This window comes from Alligator mississippiensis, chromosome 5 (genome assembly GCF_030867095.1).
Source record: "Alligator mississippiensis isolate rAllMis1 chromosome 5, rAllMis1, whole genome shotgun sequence".
Lineage (NCBI taxonomy): Eukaryota > Metazoa > Chordata > Crocodylia > Alligatoridae > Alligator > Alligator mississippiensis.
The window spans coordinates 55572650-55600143 of record NC_081828.1 but is presented as its reverse complement, the minus strand read 5'-3'; the positions used below and the strand labels follow the sequence as shown (position 1 = coordinate 55600143).

Genomic DNA, 27494 nt, shown 5'->3' with positions numbered 1-27494 from the left:
GCCCTGCACGGTGCAGGAGCACAGGAGCTGCATGATATGGGGCTGGTTGGGACTGGACCCACACACTGTCATCTCATGCGGCCAAAGACTCTGGTAGGAGCGTGGGAAGCTGTGTGTTATGAAGTCGGTCCAGGCTGGCCCCGCACCCTGCCACCACGTGCAGATGGGCCTGGGGTGGGAGCACAGGAGCCACACACTATGGGGCAGGTGGGACTGGCCCCACACACTGCCACCACGTGCAGCTGGGGACTCAGGAGGAAGCTGCAGCTATGGGGCTGGGTGGGCCTGGCCGCGCATGCTGCTACAATGTAAAGCTGGGGACTTCGGCGGTAGCACTATTGGGCCATGTAGGGCTGGCCCTGCACACTGGTACCACCCGAGACCAGGGACTGGGGTTGGAGAGTGGGAAGCTGTGCGCTATGTGGCTGGGAGGGGCTGGCCCCACTCACTACCACCACATGCAGCTCCAGGGACTGCCATACTCCAGGGACTCTGAATACCTCTCCCACCCCCCACCATACCCAAACACCCTCACACAACCACAAACCCCACAGCCACACTTGTCCACACCCACCCACTCTTCAACCACATAGCCCCTACATACTTCCCCTTACCCTCACACACAACATAGTTTTACTCTTCTATTTTGAGCAATTATGCAATCACCTCTAGATGCACTATCCAAACAGATCAATCAGAACAAAAATCAGTTTTGGAGAGGAAGAATATTATGCTGGAAACATTTAGGTAACATGTTTCTTGCATAAAATTCTCCAGAGGCCAGTCTAGGCATATTTTTTCCCCCATTTCAATGCAAGTTATACCTGCCAAAAGAAACTGCTGGCTTAAGTCCCTCTAGGAAGCTTCTTTGCTATTCTAGTTTAAGTGTTTTAAGGAATGACAAAAACCTATTTTTAAGGGTCCCAACAGCATGGCTACTATATAAAAGTACAACTGTATTTAAAATAGTTAATAGTTCTATATTTAAAATCTTCCATAGGATTGAGCTAGCCTGAGTAAAATGATAATTTTTATTAATATTGATATTAATATTTAACACTTAGTGTCATTTACCATAGCATCTTGAAGTGTTTATTACAAACGCTGAGCTAAATCCACTGCAGAAAAAGTAGGTGCAACTCCACTGAAGAATTTGAACCCGTTTAATTTATTATTTTTACAGCATAGCTAATTTAACAGGACTCAAAATATGGTATAAAGAGGTCTCATTATTACATAAATTCACATAGCAAATCAGATAAAAGCAGAGAAGGGGGAGTTCCAGCTCAACGCCTGTCTCTCAAAATGCAGGAAAAACACCATCTGCAATGTTATGAATAAATTCAGTCTGTATAGTTATGGAAAGATTAAAAAAAACAACAACCCACACCCTAGTTGTGCAAAATATGTAGGGGCAAGTGCTAATGTAGTTTTACTTCGGACTAAAGTACACTGTTTTGCGGGGCCCAATGCTGCATGGTGGTCAGCACCTCACAGCATCAGGTCATAGATACAGACTTCACTTTCTCTTAAGGATGTCAATGACAGGATAGATCTATAAGCTTTAATAAAAGCAGAGCTGAGCATAGGCAATACTCCCAGATCTCAGCAGTACTATTTGAGAGTCTGAGAAAAGATTTACATTGGGTATGTAAGCATGTCCAATTATATGGCTCCAAAACAGGATGCTATGCAAGGAAAGGTATAAAGCAACACTAACATTTAAGGAATATTAAGACAAAATTTGTAATTACATAATATATTTTATAAAAAATATACTGGCTTTCCAATGCGTCTAGGATAGGGGTGGGCAAAATATGGCCTGGAGGCCAGATCTGGCCCGCAAGGCCATTCTATCCAGCCCACAGGGCCCCTAAAATAAATAAATAAATAAATAAAAAATAGAAAATTAGTATTTATTTGCTCCTAGCTGCCTGTCAAAGATGACAGGAGCCAGGGGCAGTAGGACCCAGAGGAAGCTAGTGGCAGGACCCAGCAGCAAGGTCTGCCCAGCCCTGGCCACACAACCAGAAACCCCTGCCTAGCAGAGGTTTCTGGCCTGGGACCATGGAGCTGTTCCTGCTTCCCTGTGCTGGAAAGGGAAATGCGGCCCTCAACAGTTGACCAAAACTCAGTAAGCGGTCTGAAATAATTGCCTGCCCCTGGTCTAGGAGGTCAAAAGATTTCCCCACAGGAATCGGACCCTGTTCTGCCTCTTCCTCATCCCTCAATCTCTGGAATTTTATGATCACCTGAACAAAATTAGTCTAGAACTTTCCTCAACTTTCAAATGTCTTTCTTGTGCTTCAGCAAAAGAAACAGACAAAGTGCTGATATGTGACAATAGTATAACACTGTTTGGCTTCACAAGCTGGCAGAGTATAAATTTAAATCATTTTCAACCTCCTAGAAGTTCATATGTGTTCATCTTTAGTCACTTTAAGATAAGAGAACAGCCTGTCACAAACCCATCCACAGCATGTTCCCAGAGCCCCAAGTTCCTACCTGCTGACCTCCTGCTTGTTCCACAGAACAAACACAGGTTTGCCCCGGGCTACTTGTTATTCCCACAAGCCTCAACTCCACTGCCCTTATACTGGAACTCACAGACGCAGTAGGAGAATCCCTGAGCCCCAGGTGGTGGTGGTCTCCCCTTTGGCTTGTAGAGGTTTTAGGTCCCTCTTTTCATAGACTGGGATGGCCTGGAATATCACTAGCCCAGAAACCCCTCTTCACCACAGACAATCAGAAAGGACAAAAAAAACAAAAGGATTTGTTATCTATGGGGAAAGAATTGTACAAGCAAAACTGACCGTATGTTTAAAGACAAAATAAGAAGACAAGTTACGTTTCTTACCCTCAACTGGCACAGTGGTTCCCAACTTCTTTTTTCCCGCACCTCGCTGCTGGGAGTGGAGTGCAGTGGCAGCAGCAGCCCAGGGGGCAGGGGAGCTCCTAGCACATGGCACAGCTCCTCTTTTCTGTGCAGTGCTGCCAGCGTTGCCCTCGTAACCCTCACTTTGGTCGTGACCCAGGGTTGGGAAGTGGTGGGCTACAATATAGCTCATCCAAGAGTCCTGCCAGTATCTCCAGAATTCAGCCTTTCTGCTGATTCTGCCATCCCTAGCTGCTGGGGCCTTGGACCCTTCTCCATTCTGGGAAAAATCCAAAAGACTTTGGCCTCCTCACAACCAGTCCTTATATCCCCAAACCAACCCCAGCTTCTGCATTGTCACAATTCCTCATAAGTCTCCAAAATCCTTCAGACATTTCTTTTGCCCTAGGACACCTGGCATTCCTTTGGCTGATGAGCTATTCCTTTCAGATGCCTTTGCTACCAAGAGGTTGTTTTTCCAATTACATGAAGATAGTAAAGTTGGGTGCTCATCCCACCAGTCGCCCCTTCTGTCTTCAACTGGGAATGACAATTGTCCTTGCCATAGTATCACAATAGCAAGAGAAATGTAGCAGTTCTGCCCATTCCCATCCTTAAGTATACATCCCTCAGTTCCTTTGACTAAACCATATCCAAACTCATTAGGACACCTAAAGACAGCATCATATAACCCCCACAGTAATAAAAATGTGATAAATGGATACAGCATAACACTGCCTTTCCAATGAGATCACCTACTCACCATGTCAGTGGAACAAACACCATAAAAACTGAATACAAGGTTCTTTGGGTAAGTCTGATATCTTTTATTAGTCAACTCAAATAGCTGAAAACGCTTGTTTGCATGTTTTTGGGTACAAATACACTTCGTCGGGCTGATAAAGAAAGCATTTGCAGTTGGTCTGTGCTCTTCCTGGACAGAATGAATAGTCAAAGAATACCTGACAAAGGGTATTTATCCCCAAAAGCTTGCCAAGAAGTTTTCAAACTATTTGAGTTGGTCTAATAAAAGATATAAGATTTACCCAAAGAACCTTGTCTGCCTATGTCCTTAGACCAACAAGACTACAACCTATACCCATAAAAGCTGTAGGACACCCCAACAAACCTTCAGTCCATGGTGGGGTTTATAACTGTCCATGAAAAAGCCATTCCATTTTCATTCTTTTGAGTGAGCAAATCTTCTGTAGAGCTAGAGCAGTGGCCTTGCACTGGCTATACATAATACTCAAGAGCCAAATGGTTACAAATGAAACTTTTCTGAGTGGTGCATGTTCCCAAAACAGGTATTTGCCTCATTCCAATTTATTTAAAAGGAGGTAATGTTGTGGGATAAGCATCTATACCAGTGGTTGTCAACCATTTTAGACTCTAAGCACCCCTTTAACTTTTGTGAATTGAGCACCACCCTATTTCAAAAGTTACATTTTTATTACATCCTTGAACAGAGGCCTGGTTGAGGAGGGTAAGGTGGGGTGAAGAAGCAAACAGGGATGAGCGTACTTATGTCCTCGCAAAGGGGCTGGGCAGTTCTGGGGGCGAATGGAAGAGCAGCAGCCAGGCAGAAATGGGCATGTGCTTACCACCTTGCACAGGGGAGGCTTTCAGGATGGTGGGAAGGGAGGAGGAACAGCCTGGCAAAGATGGGCATGTACTTACCTCCTCATTCCCCACAGCACCCTTCAAAAAGATCTCACATCACCCCAGAGTGCTACAGCACCCCAGCTGAGAATTACTAACCCATACTAACACCAGCAATCCTCTTCTCATCAGCCACTAAAGATGGCAAATGAAAAAGTACAAAGCAGTAGTCTAACCACAAGAAGTACGTCTAAGTGGCCTGGGTAGAACCTTGTGTTAGTACAGCAAGCATTATTGCAGTACCCCAGGCAGATAAATAGCTATTAGAAAGCAATACTTTAATTCACTACCGATGTGGACCAGACTGAAACTCAACATGCAAGTTAGAAGTTTCACATCTCACAGCTAAACCCCTAAACGCTAAGGGATAGATTTAAAGATGAGAAGGTGGGGATTTGTTAGTCTTCAAAAACTAAAAGCACTGTTATAAAGAGTATGCCAGTAAACTGACCTGTGTCCATAGTGGACAAGAAACAAAGAAGAAAAAGGGTTTAGACTGCAACAAAGGAAAAGTGGGTTTAGAAGACCGTGTGGGGAAAAAAAATGAGCAGAGATGTTGTGAAATCTCTATCACTGGAAGCTTTAAATACAGATCAGAAAAAAAAACCTTTGAGATCATTTAGCAGGGGGTTTTTTGGTTATATCTTTTATCTGATCAACAACATAGCTGAGAGGAATCTCAGACACGCTCTCAGGCACATGGGCTTGAGAATTGTACTGTGTTCAAAAAGAGCATTTTGTGTTTGAGAGCCCAACATGAATCTTTTATTGGACAATCTGTATTATCAGAAGATAATCATCTAAAAAACCTTGCTCCTTTCCTGGACCATCATCACTCCAATCCTACTACAATACTGAAATGGTTTAGATCAGTGGTGTACAACCTTTCTAGGCTGTGGACTGGATGAGCAGAAGAAGGTCGCCCCGTGCTACAAGAGTGGATCAGGCCCACTGCCCAGCTCTGTGCGCCAACCCTGTTCAGCTCATGGAGTCTTGTAATCTGTCTTGTGGGGCTTGTAAATTTGACAACAGGGAAGCAGTGGCAGCATTAACTGCCACCATTCCCTTTGCTAAATTTTTGGACCTGTCGACCACTCTCCTTGCCAATTTTGTTCTTGGGCTGAATGACAGAGCTCATTGGGCCAGATCTGGCATGTGCTGAAGGTTGAGTACCACTGGTTTAGACAGAGATGGTGCTACCTTCATAGTTTCATAGTAGCTAGGGTCAGGAGGTACCTAAACAGATCATCTAGCCTGACACCTTGTCACAGGCAGGAATGAATGCTGGGTTCAGAAGACCCGACAGGTGATCATCCAATCTCCTCTTGAATTTGCCCAAGGTAGGGGCGAGGACCACTTCCCTAGGAAGCTGGTTCCAGATTTTGGCCACCCTAACTGTAAAATATTGCCTTTTGATCTCTAACCGAAACCTATTCTCCATCAGCTTATTACCATTGTTCCTTGTCACCCCGGGTGGTGCTGGGGAGAAAAGAGCTCTGCCTATTTGCTGTTGATCCCCCTTGATGAGCTTGTAGGCAGCCACCAGGTCCCCCCTCTGCCTCCTCTTGCTGAGGCTGGACAGGTTCAGGTCCTTCAGTCTCTCCTCATAGGGCCTGTCCTGCTGCCCTTTCACCAAGCGGGAGGCCCTCCTCTGAACCCCCTCCAGGCTGACCACATCCCTTTTGAAGTGCGGAGCCCAGTACTGGACGCAGTACTCCAACTGCGGCCTGACCAAAATGGCATAGAGGGGGAGTATCACCTCTCTGGACCGGCTTGAGATGCACCTTTGGATGCACGACAAGGTATGGCTGGCCTTGCTGGCTGCGGTCTGGCATTGGCGGCTCACGTTCAGCTTGGAGTCAATAATGACTCCAAGATCCCTTTCTGTCTCTGTGCTGATGATGAATGGTAGCTGAGGTTAAGCAATTTACCAAACAATTGGTAGTTTAGCTCCACTCCAACTGGAAGCTTGTTGGTGGTCAGATGTAGTATCACAGTAAGGAATATTGAGAAGAGTATTGGAGCAATGATGCAGTCTTGCTTAACTCCTGTCTTAACATCAAAGGGATCTGTGATATATCTGTTACTGAGAAACCACTCTTCACATACCATCATGGAGCAGGCAAAGAATGGTGACGAATTGTGGTGGGCAATGCATCTGTAAATGCGGGTTAGCAGATTAGATTAACAATTGTTTCAGGAACAACAAACAGAGCAGACTAAACCAGCCTTAAATATAGCATTTGATTTCAGAATTTCGTTTACGGTTATTTCAGCACAGTCTACATTACTAAAACTGTTAAAAAAAATAATGAGCCAAACTAGGAGGAAAGGGAATGACTACCTAGTTATCAGAAAAATAAACTATGCTCCATAATGTCTTTCAAAATACTTACGTAATCATCAATTACATACTTCAGCAATTGCAAATTTCACTTCCTTTGCATCTTTAATAATTAAAAACTTTTATTTCATTTGACAAAGTGAAGGGGAAAAAAATTATACATTTATGATGTGCATCACAAAAGCAAACATGGTTTTAGTTATCAAATACTTTGTTAACCTTTAAGCAGCCACAGTAATCCTCCCAGTTTGTTGATAAGGAGATTTAAAGTTGAAGAAATGTATTTAACCAAAGGAATATTCTGATGGGGTAACTCAAATGGAAACCAGTTAAACTTCTAATGTAAATTGCTAGTAAAAAACCCTTAGGGGTTTTCTTTTTGTCTGTTTTACTAAATTAGGTTTTAAGATTTTTTTCAAGTTACAAGAACCAGAGGAGCTACTTTTTAGTCAAATAAAGAAAGGAAGCTTCCAAACATTGTGAAAAATTCAGGTTTTAATAGCAGTCTCTCTTTAGATACATACTGCTTCTTGCACATATATTAGATAAAATAATAATCTAACACCGTAGAAGTAACTTTTTAAAAAACAGGGGTAGAAAATATGAACTAAAATCTTAAATATATCAACTAAATCTTTAAGTTTACACATTTAATATAAGAATACCATACTAAGAAGTAAGGTATCTTAGTTTTCAAGTTCTGACTTTTAGTTTTGATGTTCAATATTGCAATGAGTTAATTATTAACTTTTTTTTTTTTTTATTTAGTAAGGAAAAAATTCAGAAGCTTCAAACCAATTTAAATGCCTTTACTCAAGGTTAAACCAAGGAAAACTTATAGCTAGAGGGTGTAGCTGATTTTTAAAAGGTAACTTTCAGAATCACTATTTTTTAATTACACAGTGCCCCCTACTGCAAGTCCGTAAAACATCACAGTTATTTCCAAATTAGATATTTGATTTCATACTCTGCACCCAATTTTTTTTTAAATATCTAAATTTACATTTTATGTCATTTAGTTAATTTGTTTCTTTTATGCAATTAAAATTAAGTGATTTGCTTAAAGCTACTCCTTAAAAAGGTAGAAGTAACTACATGAAAGATCCCTTAAGTTTGGGGCAATATAGTAATTATCCACTAAATTCTATATAATGATTAAAAAATAAATAAAAAAGAATTGATAGCTTCAACTTTGTTTTATGTATAGAATCAATGAACCCTTATAGGTTTTGTTTCTAATAATTTTAATAGGACTAGCCAAGAAAGTAGGATATCAAAAATAATTTTAAAAAAAGGAAGAAAAAATGACCCCTGCACAGTGAAGCTTACACTCTGAAAATGCTGCTGGAAAGTATTCTGTTCTTCGTTTGTACAATGAGGAAGACAGACTTTGAAGTCAATGCCTACTCATACTAGTCATCCCATTTTCAAAGTCAGTGGACTGTCTCCACATGCAAAGGAAGGAAAATTTAGCCAAGTGTCTAGAAGAAAGCAGTGCATCTACTATAGCACATATCAGAATGCTGTCAAAAACCACCAGCTAGGTAACCTTTCAACCCTCCAGCTTGGTGCAAAGATGAGCAGACAAAAATGTGTGCAATCACATCATGCAGACTGCAGCCACAGCCAGATCAAGGCAGATTTCATCTTATCTTACCTATACTTAGCATAGATGTTAGTGACTGGTCACTGAGTCCTGGAAGACAAATACCACTACTCACCACCCTCCCTTTTCTCTCCCCAAAAAGCAGATGGAATAACTGAAGAGATCCAATGGCTGGCCATTAAGTGTCTGCAGCTCCAGTTTCCTCTATTACTGAGAAATATATTTTCCAAATACAGGTACCAGTTTCAGAATTAGTGAAGGATATAACAGCACATAGTAAGCTGCACTTCAGCCCCAAAAATTGAGCTATTCCAAACAGCTAACAAACTTACCTACGAATGCCTTCAAGAATATCATTCACAGCTGCCATCAATTTCTGTAGACCTAAGAAAGCTTCTTCAAACAATGTCTTTGCAATGGTGCTGATAATACTTGGGTTCAACTTCTGGAAAATGTCGATACTAAGAAAGACAAAACACAGTGGAAACATTCAGTCTCAAGAAGCTAGTAAGAACACTTCTGTTTTGCTTCCTATTATGGAAAAGGAGAAGCACTTCAGTACAACTCCACCACATATTGTATTTTGACTAAGGGAAGAGAACACCACACTCTAGCAGGTTAAATACAGGTAAGAGATACATCTGTGCACTTCAAAACTACCAAACATAGTAGAAAATTATTTTGTTTGCGTAAATTTATTTATTAAAGGTGCTTAAAAATAACAGACCCCAGCAATTCCACAGTTCTACAACAAAAAAGCATATTACAGAGAACCATTTTTAAATAAATTAACACTGGATGATAGTTATATAGTATCCTTCACCTGCAGGTTTCAAATGAGTCTCAGAAAACTACCACTACACCTATTTTCATCCATGCATTTATATGCACAATTTCAGATTTATACAAACTAATGGTATGGCAGTGAATCCCATAAATAGCTTTTGGGCATCTTGATTAAAAACGAAACCCTAAATACATTTTTGTTCTAAGCCTACTAAGGGCAAGCATTTAGTTAAAATTAAAAGAACTAATCAATGGGAGGGCCACACACCTTTGCATTTTCACCATTTTTTAAATTGTTTGTATAATATAGTTTAAAAAGAATACAGCTTAAATTTTAAAAGACTTGGTTATAATAAATAATGCAAAAATGAGTCGTCTGTAAGGAAAATAACCTCGTGCCTTATCTTAATCACTGATAAACTTTAAGACAGTGATTTCTCAACCAAGGTGCTACAAGATCCTTTTAGCAGTGCTGTGGGGTATCACGCAGTATTAGATGTGCATATACTTGCACATGATGCACAAAATAAACCCAGGGATTTCAAATAGGAATCTCTCACGTCAAAAACATTCTGACCCACTGTGGTCTTCCTGAATTCTTTACAATGGAAGAATTACTCTATATTTCTGTAATCAAGAAATGAGTGAAACTAAGAGCCAGCACTAACACTAAATCAGTTTATTGAACTTCTGTCCCAGATCCCCTCCAGATTCAAGTTAACTCATGGTCCCCCCAGAATCCCAGAATGATTTGCATCTCCCCTGCAACAACCCTTCCCCCTCCCCCCCCAGCTGCAGGGTGGTGGGATAGCCTTGGCCCAAGCTATCTGCTCCACCAAGCAGGGAGGCATGCTCTAGCGCTCCCCAGCTTCTGGCCTGGGCCACTGCAGGCTCGTGGATGCATTTCTGGAATCAAGAAGTGACGGAGTGTCTGTTCACTTTCACTTGCTTATCAATTCAAACGATGCAGCTTAGACCACTGTTTCCCAACCACTGCGCCACAGCACAAAAGTGTGCCGTCAGAAATTAACAGGTGTGCCACGGAATTTTGCCATGGCAATGAGCTGCAATAGGCATGAGGATATGGCATGCCTTAACAGGTGTGCCGTGAAAATTTTGTATTAATGTAAGTATGCCTTGGGCTGGAAAAGGTTGGAAAACACTGGCTTAGACTAACCTGCAAAGATCAAATTGATTCAGCCTCAGGCTTTCTGACTGCCTGTACTTACTCTATAATCAATGTATACATGGCAAAGAGAGACAATATCCAAACGTATGCATGGTGGGACATGAAGGACTAATAGCACGTTAAATCTGAACTCTTTCAGCATGTCCTACCTGTACAGGTTTATCGTATTCCACACACTTTCAAGCACGGACCAGATTTGCAGATGTCTGTTATCTCGGGCGAGCTGGGCATCTGACAATGATTTGCCTTCTTCACAAGTCTGCTGGTGTAGTGTCACATCTTCCATTTTTTCACATGCAGCATTTTCTGAAACATCTTCAGGGGCTTCTGACTTATGGTTATGATCTGACCCATCCTTATGAAAAAGATGATCATAAAATAGATGTCGTAAGGAGCTAATTATTCTAAGTGTTTTTACACAGAAAAGTGCTGAGAATCTCTGACAATTATAAACCAGGGCTGTTCAAAATCTAGACAGTGTGGGGCTGCACAACCTATAAGCTGCAGAACCTTAGGCCACACATCTGGTGGGTCCTCCCTCAAATCCCACCTGCAGCTGCACAAGCAGCCCAGCTCTCCCCCACTGCATGAGCAGCACAGTCAGCCTGACTCCCCTCTGCTGTGCAGGTACAGCAGTCTCCCTTTTGGTCACACATGCGGTGTGGGCAAACTGGCTGCCCTCTAGCTGCAGGTAGTGCAACCAACCCAGCTCTCTCCTCACCATGTGGGAAGCATGACTAACTCAGCCCTTTCTTTACTGTGCAGGCAGAGTGACCAGGCTGGCTCCTTTCCACTGCACAAGTAACACAGCTTCCCTCCTGGCCTCAGGCAAAGTGGCCCCTCTTGCCATACAGACAGCTTAGATCTTTCCCTGCTATTCATGTAGCACCTTCCTGTTGCCCGGCCCTCCACAAGCAGGAGGAGGAGAGAGAGACTGAAGATTCCAGCCACCACTGCAACAGTAGGAGCGGGGGTGAGAGGGTGGGAGCCAATACATATTTTATAATACTTGGAAAGTGCCCCATATTCCATGCAAAGTGCTACATTGAAACAACACTCATGACATAGGAAAATCCTCCCCCTTCCTCCCCCCACCTGTAAAAATGGAAACATCAAGTCAATGAATACTAAAACAACTTGCTCAGCATTATAGCTTGCCATGTTCAAACCTAGGAATAGAAACCTTACAGTTCTAAAATCTATTACTTCCAACTAATGACAAATTCATAGATTCATAGATGCTAGAGTCAGAAGGGACCTCAACAGATCATCGAGTCCAACCCCCTGCCTAGGCAGGAAAGAGTGCCGGGGTCAGATGACCCCAGCCAGATGCCTATCTAGCCTTCTCTTAAAGACCCCCAAGGTAGGGGAGAGCACCACCTCCCTTGGAAGCCCATTCCATGTGTGAGAAAAATCTAACTAAGAGATATGAAACTGAAAACCCAAAGATAGAACCTGAGAAGACACTTAGAGGGCCTTCTGTCCAAAGCTATGGTCTGACCTACTGTCCATATGGAAGAGCAGTAACAACAGGCAAGAGAAAAAAATGCCTTTGCTTCCTGTTTTACATGAAACTAAAGGTGGGGGGAAAGGTCAAGAGAAAAAGACAAGTTACTCTTTTGTCTTTCCCCATTTTGAAGCAAGGATTTGAATTGCATTTAATTTCCCCTCCATAACAAACATGGATTTGGTGAGTAAATCACTGTGTTACCCCAACACTGAGTTCCTGTCCAAAGGTTTTGTTTTAATAAGCCACAGAAGTTTTATTGGGTGTACTGCTGCAGTTATTTCTACAAGAAAGGGAAGGAATATTGATATCCTAGCTGAACAGCAGCTATCAAAATAATTTTTTTGCCAAAAGTCGAACAAAGTAAATTCACTTTTTGGTCCCCAACCTGGTTTTGGAGAATCAACAAGAAAGGAATTTCATTACAGATCTGTATTTTGCATATTGGCTTAAGTTTCTATTCCACCCAAGAGAGTACACATACACCAGCAGATTCTCCCTATGCCTAGAGAAGGGTGCCTGAAAGCTTGTGAAGAACAATTTTTCCAACTATTTACTTTGTCTAACAAAGATACCAGATTTACCCTGTCACAGAGTAGCAGGCTGCATGCGCCGGCTCTGCCGTGGGTGGGTTCTAGGAAGCGTGGCAGGATCCCGAAGTGATATGACAGAATGCCCAGTAAGGGCAGAAAGTGGCCAGTATTTACCTGCAGATGTGGAGCCAAAGAAGATGAAGCAATAAGCGGTGCCGTTGCTGCAGTTTATAAGCACCTGCTCGCTGAGGCTTCAGGGATGTGCAGAACATGACATCACAGGTCTGCACCCATTGACATGTACAAAAAGGCAAATGGAGCCAATCAGCAGGAGAGAGGAGAAGAGCACATCTACATTCCACGCTTCAACGAGGATAGTGGTAAGAAACTGTGCTGGTTCCCCAGCTTGGAGACCCAGAGGGGTCTCCAGCCACCTGGGCGATCCAGGGCTGCATGGAAAAAAAAGGCCCTTTTTGGAACCCAACACCCTGACACCAGAAAAGTGTAGCACCAATAGGAGGTCCATGCCAGGGCACAATGAGGGTGCAGGCACTTCCTTAAATAGGTTATTTTGATTTATCCATCAAGACTGATTTGAAAGACGTAGCCTTGTAATGTGGGTAAGGAGCCTTGGCTCTAAGGGAGAACAGGGGTCTGAATATTGGACACAAGTGGGGGAATTAACTGAAGCTAAAAAGGCTGAACATCCCAGCTGATTGGGAGAATGGTGCCAGAGGGGAACTCCCTATGAAACAAATCAAATTTGGTGTCAGTTAAGTGCTTGATTAATTAATCTATTTATTTGATTGTTTATTTCTTCATGTGAGCCTATGAATTAATTAGAGCTCCATGTGTTTGAGAACTCCTGAGGACTAAGGATGGACTGTTAATCACGTACAACCTGTATAATGCCTAGGCAGGGCTAACTGTATTCAAAGGCCTTCAAATGCTGTTGACAGAATCCGGGAGTAGCTTACAGGTCTGACAACCCACTAATTTAAGGGGGCCAAGAAGATCAGACTTTATCCATCATCAATGATAGAACTCTGTTGGTGAGTGGATGGGGTGTAGGGAAGGAGCCCCAAAAGGCACCAATGACAGAATCATGACCACAGGCTGTCTGTATCAGACTAGGAACCCTCCCTTTTACTTAAGATCAAGACATGGCGGACGAGCTGAGAGAGACGGCCTGTGGAAAGACCGCTCAATGTACCTTAACACTTGAGCAAGGACAGCACCAAGCCAGAGCGGTATGATTCCAAATAGCAAAACATCTCCTGTTCTGGCATAACTGGGTATAGTGGTACATTGGCCAGAAACCCAGATTGGAACCCAGTTAGACAAGGGGAAACCAGCATGCAGCCAGCTATGATGCCTCACCCAGAGCTCTTCAGCTAAACTCTGCAGGCTGTCAGCATGGTGTTGGAGATCCAGCAGCAGGAAGTGGTGAGCAGCAAGAGTGGATGCAACACAACCTGTCCTTCTTTAAGATGCCCAAAATGACAAAAGATGATGACCCAGAAGCACACATCAAAGCTTTTGAACATGCAGCGATACAGGTCGGGTTGGAGAGACTATACTGGGCCAGCCAACTACAAGCCCTAGTGATCAGAAAAGCCCAGACCACATATAGAGCCTTGTCCAGGGAAGAAGCACAGGCTTATGAAAAAGTGAAGGCCGCCATCCTACACAGACTGAAGATTACTCCGAAACATTATTGGTGCTTGTTCCGGGCCAAAAAGAACCATGAGGATAGATGACTGCAGGTACTCATGCAGCTCTTGAAAGACCTAATGAGCAAGTGGTTATGTCCGGTGCTGTACAACAGAGAAAGCTTGGCTGACCAGATCCTGCTGAAACAGTTTCTAAGTGATCTCAAGAACAATATTTAGCATTGGGTGGGGTGTCATTTGCCCCAGTATTGTGAGGAAGCGCTGAGGCTAGCAGAGGCTTTTGCTGTGTCCAAAGGAGAATACACCAGGGACAGGACTTATTGAAATGCCAGGACCAGCAGTTCAGGGAAAGTGAAGAGAAAAAGACATGACCCGAGTAGAGGAGGACCTCTGGAGGTGGTATGTTACAAATGTGGCAGGATGGGACATATAGCAAACGAATGCTGTAGTAGCCTGGTAGATCAATGGAAACCAGGGATCAGTGGCGACATGGAGGGGGTGCACGTGCACCTCATGAGAGCACCAGTGCACCCCCTGTCAGGCCGCACTCCCCATTTAGCTAGCGGGCAAGGGGACAGGTGGGAGCACCAATGCCCACCTTCCCCCTATGAGCGCCAGCCGGGGAGCAGGGCTACCAGCAAAAGCAGCTGCACTGCTTCTGGAAGTGGCCGCGGGACTTACGGAAGCAACACAGATGCAGGGAGCATCGCCCCACTCCCAGCCAGTGGCATCAGCCCAGTCGCTGACTGGTGTCTGACCCGGGAGGCACCAGTCACCCATGCCAAGGATGGTTATCTGGAACCCTTAAGAGATGCTGAAGTAAAGCGAGGCCATCAAGGCATGGACTGCAGCCACAGCTGTAGTGAAGATGACAATGGATAGAGTCATGCAGTAGTGACAGCATGGGTGGAGGGACAACCAGTTAAAGCCACTTACAATATCAGCTGTTCCCAGTCACTGATCCGAGCAGATCTGGTGCCACGACAGGTAATGTGAGCAACAAAACCCATAAAGATGACCTGGCATCCATGGCGAGTCAATACAGTACGACAGGAAGTTCATCCCAGTGAAGGTCATGAAGTACCAAGGACAGTTGTGAGTTTGGATAGTACCTCAGTTGGCTTGTGAAATGACTCTGGGGTGAAACTGGCCACCTATATATGATGTCCTAGAGAGGATTAAAGAAGCCAAGGTGGAATATCACCATTTGCAGAACACTGACAGGTAGCTTGGGGGCGCTGAGGATAATGTCTCAACCGTGGCTGAGGAAGAGTTGATTTAGACAATATCATAAGCACAGCCCAATTCCAGAAAGCAAAGGAGGAAGATGAAGAACTCCAGCAGATCTGGTGGGATGAAGTTATCCAGGTTGATGGGGAAAAGGTGCATCAAATCCCGCATACCCGAGACCCTCATTAAGAAGTAAGACAGAATCTACTGTACTGGGTAAAAGGGGAGTCCCAGGTGGGGACAGAAGTTGCCCAGCTTATGGTATCTGCCCAGTTTTGGAGGTTTTATGGAAACTTGGCCTCCCATGGGCATACCATGTGCATCTGAGACACAATAAAACGGTCACCAAGATTACTCAATAGTTCTTCTGGCTGCGGCTATATGAGAATGTAGCAGGACACTAAAGTGCCTGCTACTGAGAGAGCCCGGAAGGCTCCTCAGGTGCTGGTTGCCAGGGCAACGGGAGGCAGAAAACGACCCACACCTGCCAGCGATCATCTGGCTATAAGGGGCAAGGCCTGGCTCTTACAAAGGGGGAGCTGAGGCCAGAGGCAGTTCCCTACCGGCATCCAGGACAGAAGGAGCTCCCTGCCAGCAGCCAGAGAGAGAGAAGCTCCTGGAGCAATGATGCGAGAAGAAGCCTGACTGCAGGTACCGCTAGCAGAGTAAAGGGTAGCAGCTCCAAGATGTCCAAGCAATGTCGTTACAGCCAGGTGGCTAATGTTTAAGTTGTAGTCAGGAGGCTCAAGTTTCTGTATCATTTTGTTGTTTAACACCAGTGGTTTGGGTGAGGCTATAAGGGGATGGAGGAGGCCTCATAGGGGACTCACGGTAGAGTGAGGACCCCAGCCCCAGTGAGGGCACGGAGTTTGGGGGTACAGACCCCAGCTCCAGGGAAGAGCCCTGAGAGAGGGCGGCCCTGCAGAGGGAAGAGTCCTGAGAGAGGGCAGCACTACAGAGAAGGCCCCAGTGTGGGCGCAGAGAGTCCCAGAAGGGGGGCAGCATTACGGAGAAGCCCCAGTGAGAGGGGCAGCATTATGGAGAGGCCCCAGTGAGGGCCCGGAGAGCCCCAGGAGAGGGGCAACATTACGGAGAAGCCCCAGTGAGGGTGTGGAGAGCCCCAGTGAGAGGGGCAGCAGTACAGAGAAGGCCCTAGTGAGAAGGGTGGCGTACAGAGAAGACCTGCAAGGCTTAGATATGCAGGACACCTGGAGCAGGAGAACTGTGGCCAAGTGGAGGAGAGGTAGCCTCCCTATAAAAACACATATCATCAAAGTCGTGGCAGGTGAGAATAGGAGGGTGCAAGTCCGAAGCTTGGCACAGTAGAGGAGGCGGCAAGGGCTAGCACAGCAACCCTGCCGTCCCTCCTGTTACAGTGGTGCATTGGCCGGGAACTGTAAGGCCGTGCACGAAAAGACGAACCCAAGGGCTAAAACTAGGATAGAGAGTGAGGGCTGTAAGAAGACAGTGGCAACAAACCAGAAGGAGGGCAAAGCAGGAAGGCACTGCCATGGGACGGTACTGGGAAGCCAGAGGGCCCGACCAATGAAGGCATGAGGCCAGGATGGTGATGGCAGAGGATATAGAGAGCCTGAAACAGGAGAATTTTGCCAGACGCTTAAGGATAGATGAGTTAGAAGAGAGAGCTGAACAATTGGAGTGGGAGCTAGAGGTGGCCCAAATTCAAAGAGAGCAAGCTGAGGCAAAGGCTACAGAGTTAGAACAGCGGGCCCAGGCAGGAAAAAGGGAAGGAGGCTCAAGGGAGACCAGGCGCAGGATAGCGGCAGAAGCAGAGAGGGCTCGCGTATTAGAGCAGCTTATTACAAATGGAGCCCAAAAGAGCCAGGAGAGGGAAGAAAAGCTGCAGAGGATGCAGAGAGAGATGGCAGTGTGGAGAGAAAAGTCTCCTACAAACGGCACAACCCAGGCAAGGGAACAGAAAGAGATATTACAAAAGTTGGAGGTCACCAAAGGGGTGATGAAGGTTCTTCAGGAAGAAGTCTGCAGCCAGGCAGATCATATACAGGAACTGCATGATGAGCTAGAGGAGTGGCAACAGAAGTACTTTCATGTAGAACATCAAGCACAAGAGCTGCAGGATGAGCTGCTTAAAAGCCATGACCAAGCAAAAGAAATGGGCAAGGCTTTTGCACAGGAAATGGAGAAAATAAAAGCTAACCTAGCAAATTACAAGGACCTGTACCATCGAAGCTTGTCCCTTGAAGGAGAGTTAGAAGCTGGGACAAAGGAGACTGAGAGGTTATGGTCTCAGTTGCAGAGTGTGGAGGCAGAAAGAGACCACATGGGAAAACAGGTACAGCGCCTTAAATCTCTCATAGATGATAATGGGGCTAGAGAGGCAGTGACTAAGGCAGAGAGGGAACAGACACAGCAGCAAATACAAATCCTAAGGCAGCAGATTCAGGCCTTAGAGACAGAAGATGAATTGTTAAGGGCAGCCAGGAGTCAGATAGCTACAAAAGACCAAGGTCCTGGGGAGTCAGAAGTGCCAGAGACAACAAACATAGCAACTCAGACAGATGCAGGACAGAAGGCCCAAGCGGAAAAGGTTGCAGATGCAATGCAAAGACAGAGACTGGTGGCAATAAGTCTGCAGTTGGAAGAACATGCGTCCATGGCTAAGGCAGGATTCAAGGAGTACCTTCAGGAGCTGGAAGGCTTGAAAGAGGGGTTAATAGGCGCGGAAAAATTGATAGGAACTGCACGGCTTATGCTCTTAAAGATCCTGAGAAGTCAGGAACAACCCGGTATGGTAACAGTGGAAAATCCTCGAGAAGAAGAGGAAACAGGGCAGCAGGAAAAGAATACCAGGATGAAGGCACTCGCAGAGATAGACCCCACAAGGATGCGGGAAGAGATCCTCTCCACAGTCAGGGAGTGCCTGGATCAGAGATGGGGGCAGCGGGTGAGCTAGTATACAGTAGAAATGAACTGCCGGGGGAAGAAACTAGGGAAGCTTACCAGCAGGTATGACGTTGGAGCATTGACAGTACCAGAACAGGTGCAACAGAGGGAAGTAGACAAGGGAAATGTGGTAGCGGTACAAAAGAGTGAGCCAGTCAGTGGGAGAAACAAGAACAGTGACCTAAGCTGCCCTGATCACACTCAAAAGGAAGGACAGCTAGAACAAGAAGGTCAGAGATCGAGGAGGGCACAGGCATGGGTATCTGGTAGAACAGGTACGGCTTCCAGAAGAGAGAGAGAGAGAGAGGCAGAACCTTTAAGTAAAAGAGAAGTCCAAAGGCCTGAGATGGACCGGAGGAGCCGAAATCCCACAGAAACTAAGGGGGGGAGGAGAAGTACATCTCAAGCTCTACCCAAAGGATGAGAAACCCAGCCCTGCACAGAAGCAGAGACCGTGCCAAACCCAGACTGCAGGCCAAACTAAAGAGGCAGAAGGCCCATCGACAACAAAGGTAATTTGGTGGGAGAAAGAACAGAGGGGAGGAAGACAGCCATGCGTGTATGTTAATAACCTCCCAGGGCAAGTCAGATGGTGGACCCTAAGAAAAATAGTTGAAGCTAGAGTTGGGGGAGTAGCGTTTGTAAAAGTGTACACAGGGCCTGGTGGAAGATCTACTGGCCAGGGGAAGACAGAATTTTGGAGAGTGGAAGATGCCCAGCGAGCACTCGGGGTGCAGTGGGAGCTTTGGGGTAAGCTCATGGACTGGCAGGAAACCAAAGAGAGGAGGGATTTGTTACAAAGGACACAAAGAGGAGGAGGTCTGGGACACGTGAAAAGGGACAAGACACCCCAAGTAGTAGGAGGCAGCTCTCCCAGGAAGAGAGAGGAGGCTGTCTCATCATGTTGAAGGGGCTGTGGAAGAAAAGAAGGTAGGCCTGAATTGCACCCTACCAGGGATGGCTAATGTGGGGGGACTACCTGTGGCAGGGTAACTCCCGAGAAATCCCACGTGGTGAGCCCTGGGTAAAAGGCAAGGAGGAGGCGCCTGAAAACCTCCGCCTGCAACATTTGAGTCACCGGGTGCCAGAAGAAAGGCCGAGAAACCACAGAGGGACGCAACACCTATGAAGATCCACCTCAGTGAGTCTGAAATCTTAAGCGGGGAGGTGTGTAGCAGGACACTAAGGTGCCTGCTACTGAGAGAGCCCGAAAGGCTCCTCAGGTGCTGGTTGCCAGGGCAATGGAAGGCAGAAAACGACCCACACCTGCCAGCGATCAGCTGGCTATAAGGGGCAAGGCCTGGCCCTTACGAAGGGGGAGCTGAGGCAGTTCCTTACTGACATCCAGGACAGAAGGAGCTCCCTGCCAGCAGCCAGAGAGAGAAGCTCCTGGAGCAATGATGCGAGGAGAAGCCTGACTGCAGGTACCGCTAGCAGAGTAAAGGGTAGCAGCTCCAAGATGTCCGAGCAATGTCGTTACAGCCAGGTGGCTTATGTTTAAGTTGTAGCCAGGAGGCTCGAGTTTCTGTATCATTTTGTTGTTTAACACCAGTGGTTTGGGTGAGGCTATAAGGGGATGGAGGAGGCCTCATGGGGGACTCACAGTAGAGTGAGGACCCCAGCCCCAGTGAGGGCACAGTGTTCAGGGGTACAGACCCCAGCTCCAGAGCAGAGCCCAGTGAGAGGGCAGCCCTGCAGAGGGAAGAGTCCAGTGAGAGGGCTGCCCTGCAGAGAAGGCCCCAGTGTGGGCAAAGAGAGTCCCAGAAGGGGGACAGCATTATGGAGAAGCCCCAGTGTGGGTGCGGAGAGCCCCAGTGAGAGGGGCAGCAATACAGAGAAGGCCCTAGTGAGAAGGGTGGCGTACAGAGAAGGCACGCAAGGCTTAGATAAGCAGGACACCCGGAGCAGAAGAACTGTGGCCAAGTGGAGGAGAGGTAGCCTCCCTATAAAAGCACATATCATCAAAGTCGTGGCGGGCGAGAATAGGAGGATGCAAGTCCAAAGCTTGGCACAGTAGAGGCGGCGGCAAGGGCTAGCACGGCGACCCTGCCATCCCTCCTGTTACAGAGAATATGGTTTGCACATCGCCTGCCCAGCATGCAAGCAGGTTAAAAAGATTGGACCACCCCATGCGCCTCTTCAGACTATGCCTGTTAGAGAGACCCCCTTTGCCTGCGTTGCCAAGGATGTGGTGGGCCCTCTACGTAAAATCAGTTCTGGCCTCAAGTACATCTTAATGTTTATTGACTATGCTATCCGTTACCTTAATGCTATGCCACTCAGGGCACTAACAGCCCCCTGCATCACAGAAGAGTTATTGAGGTAGATCACACAAGTGGGCATTCTTAAGGAGATACTGACCAACCAAAGCCCTAATTTTATATTGGGCATGTCGAAGGGAGCGTGCCAAACATTAGGGATCAAGCATCTGTGAACCTCTGTTCATCACCCATAGACTAATGGGCATGTGGAAAGGTTAAATGGCACCCTTAAAAGGATGCTGTGGCATAGCACACAGATGGAAACCCATAAATGGGATCTGTTGCTCACGCCTCTTCTTTCTGCAATCAGAGAAATTCCTCAAGATCCTATTATAGGGGTGAACTGATATTTTGGGGGCTGATACTGATAGCCGATTTTTAAGGAGGCATATCAGCCAATACCAATCCGATTTCCAATACGCAGCTCTTCAGCTTCAAGAGTTGCATCCAGCTGCTAAGTCTGGTGTGGTGGAAGGGGAGGGAAGGAGTGTAGGGGGGCAGATCAAGGCCCCTGCAGTGAGGGAGGGAATGGGGCTAGAGCTGGGGCTGGGCTGCGCTAACCAGCAGGGGCGAGAAGGGACATCGGACAGAGCCACAAGCGGCTCATCTGGGGGGCAGGAGGGCAGAAGCATGTGCCTCCCGGATCTGTGGCACAGGGCAGACTGCAGCTGCGGGCTAGGGTCGAGGCAAGATAGAGGAGAGGAAGGACGTGGGTAGCAGTGGGGCAGCTCCCGCCACTGCGCGCAGCTCATCCGGTGCTCATCTGGTGGCTCCTGCCGCTTGTCCAGGAGGGCAATGGGGGTGGAGGGGGTGCTATTTCCAATACAGAAACTCTTTATGAGTGACAATCCAATATCGGACTGATGTATCGGTGCACCTGTACCCAAAGCAACTTAAATGGGGGATGTGTCAGAGTGGCATGCCACATGTGCCAGTTCCGCTGCGGGTGGGTTCTAGGAGGCACAGCAGGATCCCAAAGCGATATGATAGAATGCCCAGTAAGGGCAGGAAATGGCCAGTACTTACCTGCAGGTGCAGAGCTAATGGAGAGACAGTGACAAGCAGTGCTGTTGCCGTGGTTTAAGCACCAGCTCACTGAGGCTTCAGGGGCGTGCAGAACATGACATCACAGGTCTGCGCCCATTGCCAGGTGCAAAAAGGCAAGTGAAGCCAATCAGCCAAAGAGAGGAGAACACCTATACTCCATGATTTGACTAGGACAGTGGTAAGAAACCGTGCCAGTTCCCCAGCTGATACTGGAATAGAGAGCAGCACCAATAGAAGCCCCTGCCAGGCATGGTGAAAGTGCAGGCACTTTCTTAAATTAATTATTTTCTGATGGACTTGTCAAGATTAAGTTGAAAGACATAGCCTTGTAATGTGGGTAAAGAGTCTCAACTCTAAGGGAGAGTAGGGCTCCAAATACTGGACACAAGTGGCGTAATTAACTGAAGCCAGGAAGGCAGAACATCCCAAAGTTGATTGAGGGAATGGTGTTGGACATTCACTGGCTATAAACTGACACCAAGTTTAATTTATTTGTTTAATATCAATGAATTAATTACTTTGTTTGTTTCTTGTTGTGAGTCTATGAATTAATTAGAGCTCCATGAGTTTGAGAACGCCTGTGGACTAATGATGGACTGTGTTAATGATGTACACTTCGTATAATGTCTAGGAAGGGCTAACTGTATTCAAAGGCCCTCAAAATCATTAATGGAATCCCGGAGTAGCTTACAGGTCTGACATCACACTAATTTAAGAAGGTCAGGAAGATCTGACTGTATCCACCTAGGGGCAGGAACATCAATGACTGTCAGGCCCTGGTTGGCAAGTGGATGGGGTATAGGGGAGGAGACACCAACAACAGGAATGAACCCACAGGCTAGCTGTATCACACTAGCAGTAGCCAAATGTCATGATTTTTGGCGTTGTTCTTGAAGTCTGCACTTCAGGAATATGAAAAAAACGTAGCTCTTTCTTTTATATATATAAAAGAAAGAGCTAAGTTTTTCACATTCCCGCAGTGTAGACTTTAAGACCAATGCTAAAAATTATGAGAGTTGGCAACACTGTACTAGGAACCTCCCTTTTACTTAAGATCAAGACATGGCGGGCGAACTGAGGGAGCCTACCCATGCGTGGATAGACCACTTGACGTACTTTAACATTTGAGCGAGGAGGCACCAAGCCAGGGCAGTACAATGCTGAATAGAAAGACACCTATACACCTGAATAGCAAAACCAGGTACATACCCAAAGAACCTTCTCTGCCAAATTCCATCAAGGATATTTTTGTTTAAAATATTTTAAATGTAAAATAAAAATAACATCACTTGTAGTGATAAAGGAATTACATTTGGAGGCTATCAATTTTGACAATATCCTGTTAACTCCCAGTTAACATTATCTACATATTTTACAAAATCCTTAGCTAGTTTGTAGTGTGAGTTCTCAACAAATCTAAAATTTGTTTTAGGCCAATATATAATGACATGCAGCTTACCTCTTCAAGTGACTGAAGCAGTTTATTCACCTGGGTAAAAGCCTGGGGAAGTACACCATCATAGTCTGATCTTGAGCTGAAAGCATGTAATAGTTTTTTGGATTCCCGGAGCAGGGTACCAGCTATTAAGGAATCAATCATTTTTCCTGGTAAAGGTATTAACATGGAAAATGAAATAGTTTTACAGAAGGTAAAAGTAACAAGCCTCAAGAACCTTAGTTTATTACAATTAAGCAAGCAATAATGAAACTGGCAATTCCAAGCTGTACCCAAACATAAATCATTACCAGGACTATCAATTCAAAGACGTTACCATACTACTAAGAAAAGTAAACAATCCAAAATATTACATTAATAAACACGTTATGAAAGATTACTTTGAGAATATGAAAATCCTATGGATTTAAGGACTGAAATGTCAAAAGTACTTTACAGGGTTCAGTAGGCATAATTCCATTTCCTTTTTAAAACAAAGAGCACCAGAATACTACCACAATTAAGACAAACCAAAAATCTGAAAAAACCTTTGTTTTGACTTTCATGAGTAGTAGTAAAAATATTCCCCTTTTATGTAGTTAGTATCTGGACGTATCTGAGAACACTTTTGTTTCCTCCTCCCCTCTGACTTTTGGCATAATTCAAAAATCAAAAGTTCTTTTTGTCCAAAATGTCATTCAGATACTGGCAAGAATCCCAGTTTTCTTAAGCTGGAATTACCCTGTAGGAAAATCTAAAATAAAAACTTTCTCCAAGGTATAACTTCTTCCAATAGATGGTGTCAGGGGTTTTCAACCTTTTTTATTAAGTGTACCCCTGATAGCCCCCCTTAATGAGTGTACCAGGGGGAGGGGAGGGGTGTGAGCAGGCAGATGCAGAGCTGGGGTGGGGGGGCGGGAGGTGAGACAGCAGCACAGGGTGGCAGCACTCCACCCCCACGTATCCTATGGGACCTTTCAAAGTACCCCCAGGGGTATGCATATGTACCCCTGGTTGACAACACCTGGACTGCATAATTCACATTATTCTTAAATGAAAAGCAGAGAAATAACATACGCCTACCTTTCCACAATGCCTATATCTGTGATGAGAAAGCCTTGAGCTAAATCTGGGAGTTATGTTTAGAACTTTATTATGACAGAAGTCGCATAAGATTCTTACCCTTACAAAGATGATTGTGCAGGTATTCAATAGTTGCAAATAATCTCCTTGGCACAACCTGTCCAAATACAGCAAACCAATGTTTTTTATAGCACTGTAGCAAGTCTGCTAGTGTCCATGGGGGTTTCAGGTACAGTATCTAAAATTGAAAAGTAAAAAATGCACACTCTTTCAATACAGATTCACTCTTTGTACATTTTATAACTCTGCTATTCTCTACTGCTATTTGTGTTTGCTGAAACAGGCATCCAAGGCATTCTCCAAAATGAAAAACAAGGCAATTTTTTTTCTGGTGAGGTGGGCACCTATAAAGTAACAAATCCCTGTCTTGTTCAGTTAACTTTGTAAATGGTATCTAGTTTCTACTGTGATACAAGCAAGCATTTCATCTTTGTGCGACACAGTGAATGAGTAGGGATCTCTTAATTTGCAATTTCACAGAAATTGCAAAATTGTCTACAAAAAACATAGAAAGAACAAAATGCTGGTTCCCCAGTGGGAGCCAGCAATCCTCACTACCTTGCAGCCCACCCAGAAGGGGCAGGAACTGGCTGGCAGGGTGGAACAAAGGTCAACCAGCAGCCAAGATGGCGGACACCCCCTCATCCCTCCTCCCCTCACTCCCAGGGCCTCTCCGCCAATCAGCAGCAAGGGGCAGGGCCGCTGGGAAGTGCCTATGAAATTGGATCTTCATGCCACAACTAAACTGCGAAAATGCCTTTATCTGACCATGAATTAAATAAGTTCCTATGCACGAGTACAAAAACGTTATCTGGATTCCTTGGACATATTTCATGTATAATATACCCAGAAGATTTTTGAGTTCAAACAAGAAAGATTAATTTTTTTTAACTCGGAGAGCTGGCATCTTTCTTCCTACACAAACGGTACAGCACTTCACTGTTACTCCCAAGAAAAAAATATTATAAACATCTTCACAAAGAGATTTTTTGGGGAAACATCTTCACAAAGATATAAAACATTGAACAACAGAACAGATAGTATCAAGGCTACAGTCAAAATACCAAAATTCCAGCTCTGCCAAAATTCCTGTGTAAACCAACAAAAAACTCACTTGCTATACTTCAGGTTCCCTATCTGAAAAAAGGAATAATCATAACTTCCCTAAACCCTTGTGACAATGAGATACTGGTGTTTGTAAAGTGTTTTGAGAATTCTTGAACACAACAACATTTTGGTACATATTACAAAAGTGTAAACTATCATTAGTAAGTTGTATACATTTTGAAAATTCATATTTTACCTCAGTGATACTGTATACTATTATAGTCATCGATATCAAAATATGCTGTGTGATATTCTATGCAAGTGGATGGCTCACAGGATTGAAAGAAGTAGATGCAAAAATCTTTTGCTTTTAGTTTACTGGTTCAAAAATCCTTCAAGGTTAGCAGTGACCATAAGAAGCCAAATGGGTGTTCGGTGGCCCATGCAAAATGAGTGCGTGTTCCTAGCCCAGGGGTAGGCAATGTTTTTTGATCAGAGTGCCGAAAAACCCCACAATGCTTAGCTTGGAAGGTGCTGGAGTGCTGGCATACCAGAAAAACAAAATGAGGGCAGGGGGTACATGGCAGGATGCCCTGCTTGTGCCTCTTGCCCCCCACCCAAAGCCCCTGCCCCCCAGCCCAGGCTCCGTGGCTGTCAGCAACTACCCAGAACCTGGGCCAGCTGCAAATGTCTGCTGCCTCTTTGCCCTGGCCCCAGCTGCCTCCCAGCCCCAGACCCGGCCATGCTCAGCATACGTGCCAGGGGTTGCAGACCCCTGTCCTAGCCCAACACCCAGTAGAAAGCTTTCCATACACCACCACGGACATCAACGTTGACATCCATTTTGGCACATTATCAAAAGAGGGCATTAGCTTAGAGACCAAATTACTTAACTTTACAAACTATTCCTTCAAGTACAATTGAGCCCTACAAGTATAGCAATGAAGACTGTAGGGCTGGGGTGAGCACAAATATGCATCTACTGCTGTTGCCTACGTTGAAGCTGTCCTACATGTATCAAGACATTAAAAAAAAAAAAAAGAAACCTAACATCATACATACCAGAACTTGTGTTAAACTGACACAACTAATTCTCTATCCTGATTTAAAGATACTGCTAGGAAGCCACTAATGAAAATGCTAATCTTGTTTCAACTTTAATTATACAGAATAAATTGATAAATAAAGTGTTTCCTATCACATTTGTTTTCATATTAGCACATTTTCACATTAACGGGTTAAATAAAACTTAAAAACTCTAAGTACTGGCACAAAGGTATTGGAAGATTAGCTGTGTTGCTGCTTTTTAGTTTTTAAGTTAAAAAAAAGTTTTCATAATTCTTTAAAAATATTTTAGCAAAATTAAGTTCTGTGAAAACAATGTAACAAAAAAAAAGCAGAGTATGGGTTTGATTTGCCTTCTACAGCCTTTTAAAGGTATCAGTCCTGTTTGTCATTAACATGGCCAATAAAAAAACATGTCTTGGAGCCCAAAATTCACTCTTCAACTCTTAGTATTAGAAAGACTATATCATGCAGGTATCAAGCAAGACAATATAGGTAATCACCTCCATCCAAAGGTTTCCAAAGGCGATTTTCATTTCAGTCTCCAAAATAGAAGACAAAGCTTCCCCTAAGCTTTTTTCAAGGTTAAGAATGATGCTTGAGAATGGATCAGGAAGATTACAATCTTTCTTTGCTTCCTGGGAAACAGCATCTGTCAAGTAACCACAATGAAAAGTACTTAACTACTTATTACTCTTAGCAAACTACTAGGTCTATAACTCAATGTCTTGTTAGTGCTGAATTGTTGCCTGTAATCTCTTTAGCACTCTATCTTCCAGTTTTAGGTTTCTCTATCACTTTTCTCTGTAGTGCATTGGGAAGGAGAAGGAAAGGGAGGGAGCAGGTACTGATTTTGAGGGGTGGCCATTAGGTAGCCAGTGCTATAGGGCTGTTCCAGCTGGTGTGCAGCAAGCCAATCCTCCAGCTGCAGAAGCCCAAGTCTGCACTGTCACTGCAGCAGCTGCAGCCACTGCCAGCATGCAAAGACGACAGGACATGGTATCGACCTGGAAAGATGTGGGCAGTGGAGTCCCAAGGCTCAGTCCTTGGACCACTGCTGTTCAACGTCTTCATCAGGGACTTGGACAAGGGCATGGAAAGCACTGTCCAAATTCACAGATGATACCAAACTACGGGGTAAAGTTAACACACCAGAAGGTAGGGAA

The 27494-nt window shown here is 45.0% G+C and overlaps 1 protein-coding gene across 1 annotated transcript in view; it reads right to left on the bottom strand.

Moving 5' to 3' along the window:
* Positions 1-27494, bottom strand: part of SWT1 (SWT1 RNA endoribonuclease homolog) — a 76652-nt gene that overhangs the window by 28221 nt on the left and 20937 nt on the right. The window contains exons 11-16 of the mRNA XM_059727664.1: positions 26832-26980; positions 24234-24394; positions 23027-23311; positions 12677-12753; positions 10612-10921; positions 8820-8948 (exon numbers count right to left, since the gene is read on the bottom strand). Coding sequence (XP_059583647.1) covers positions 8820-8948; positions 10612-10921; positions 12677-12753; positions 23027-23311; positions 24234-24394; positions 26832-26980 — 1111 coding nt within the window. The remainder of the gene's footprint in view (positions 1-8819; positions 8949-10611; positions 10922-12676; positions 12754-23026; positions 23312-24233; positions 24395-26831; positions 26981-27494) is intronic.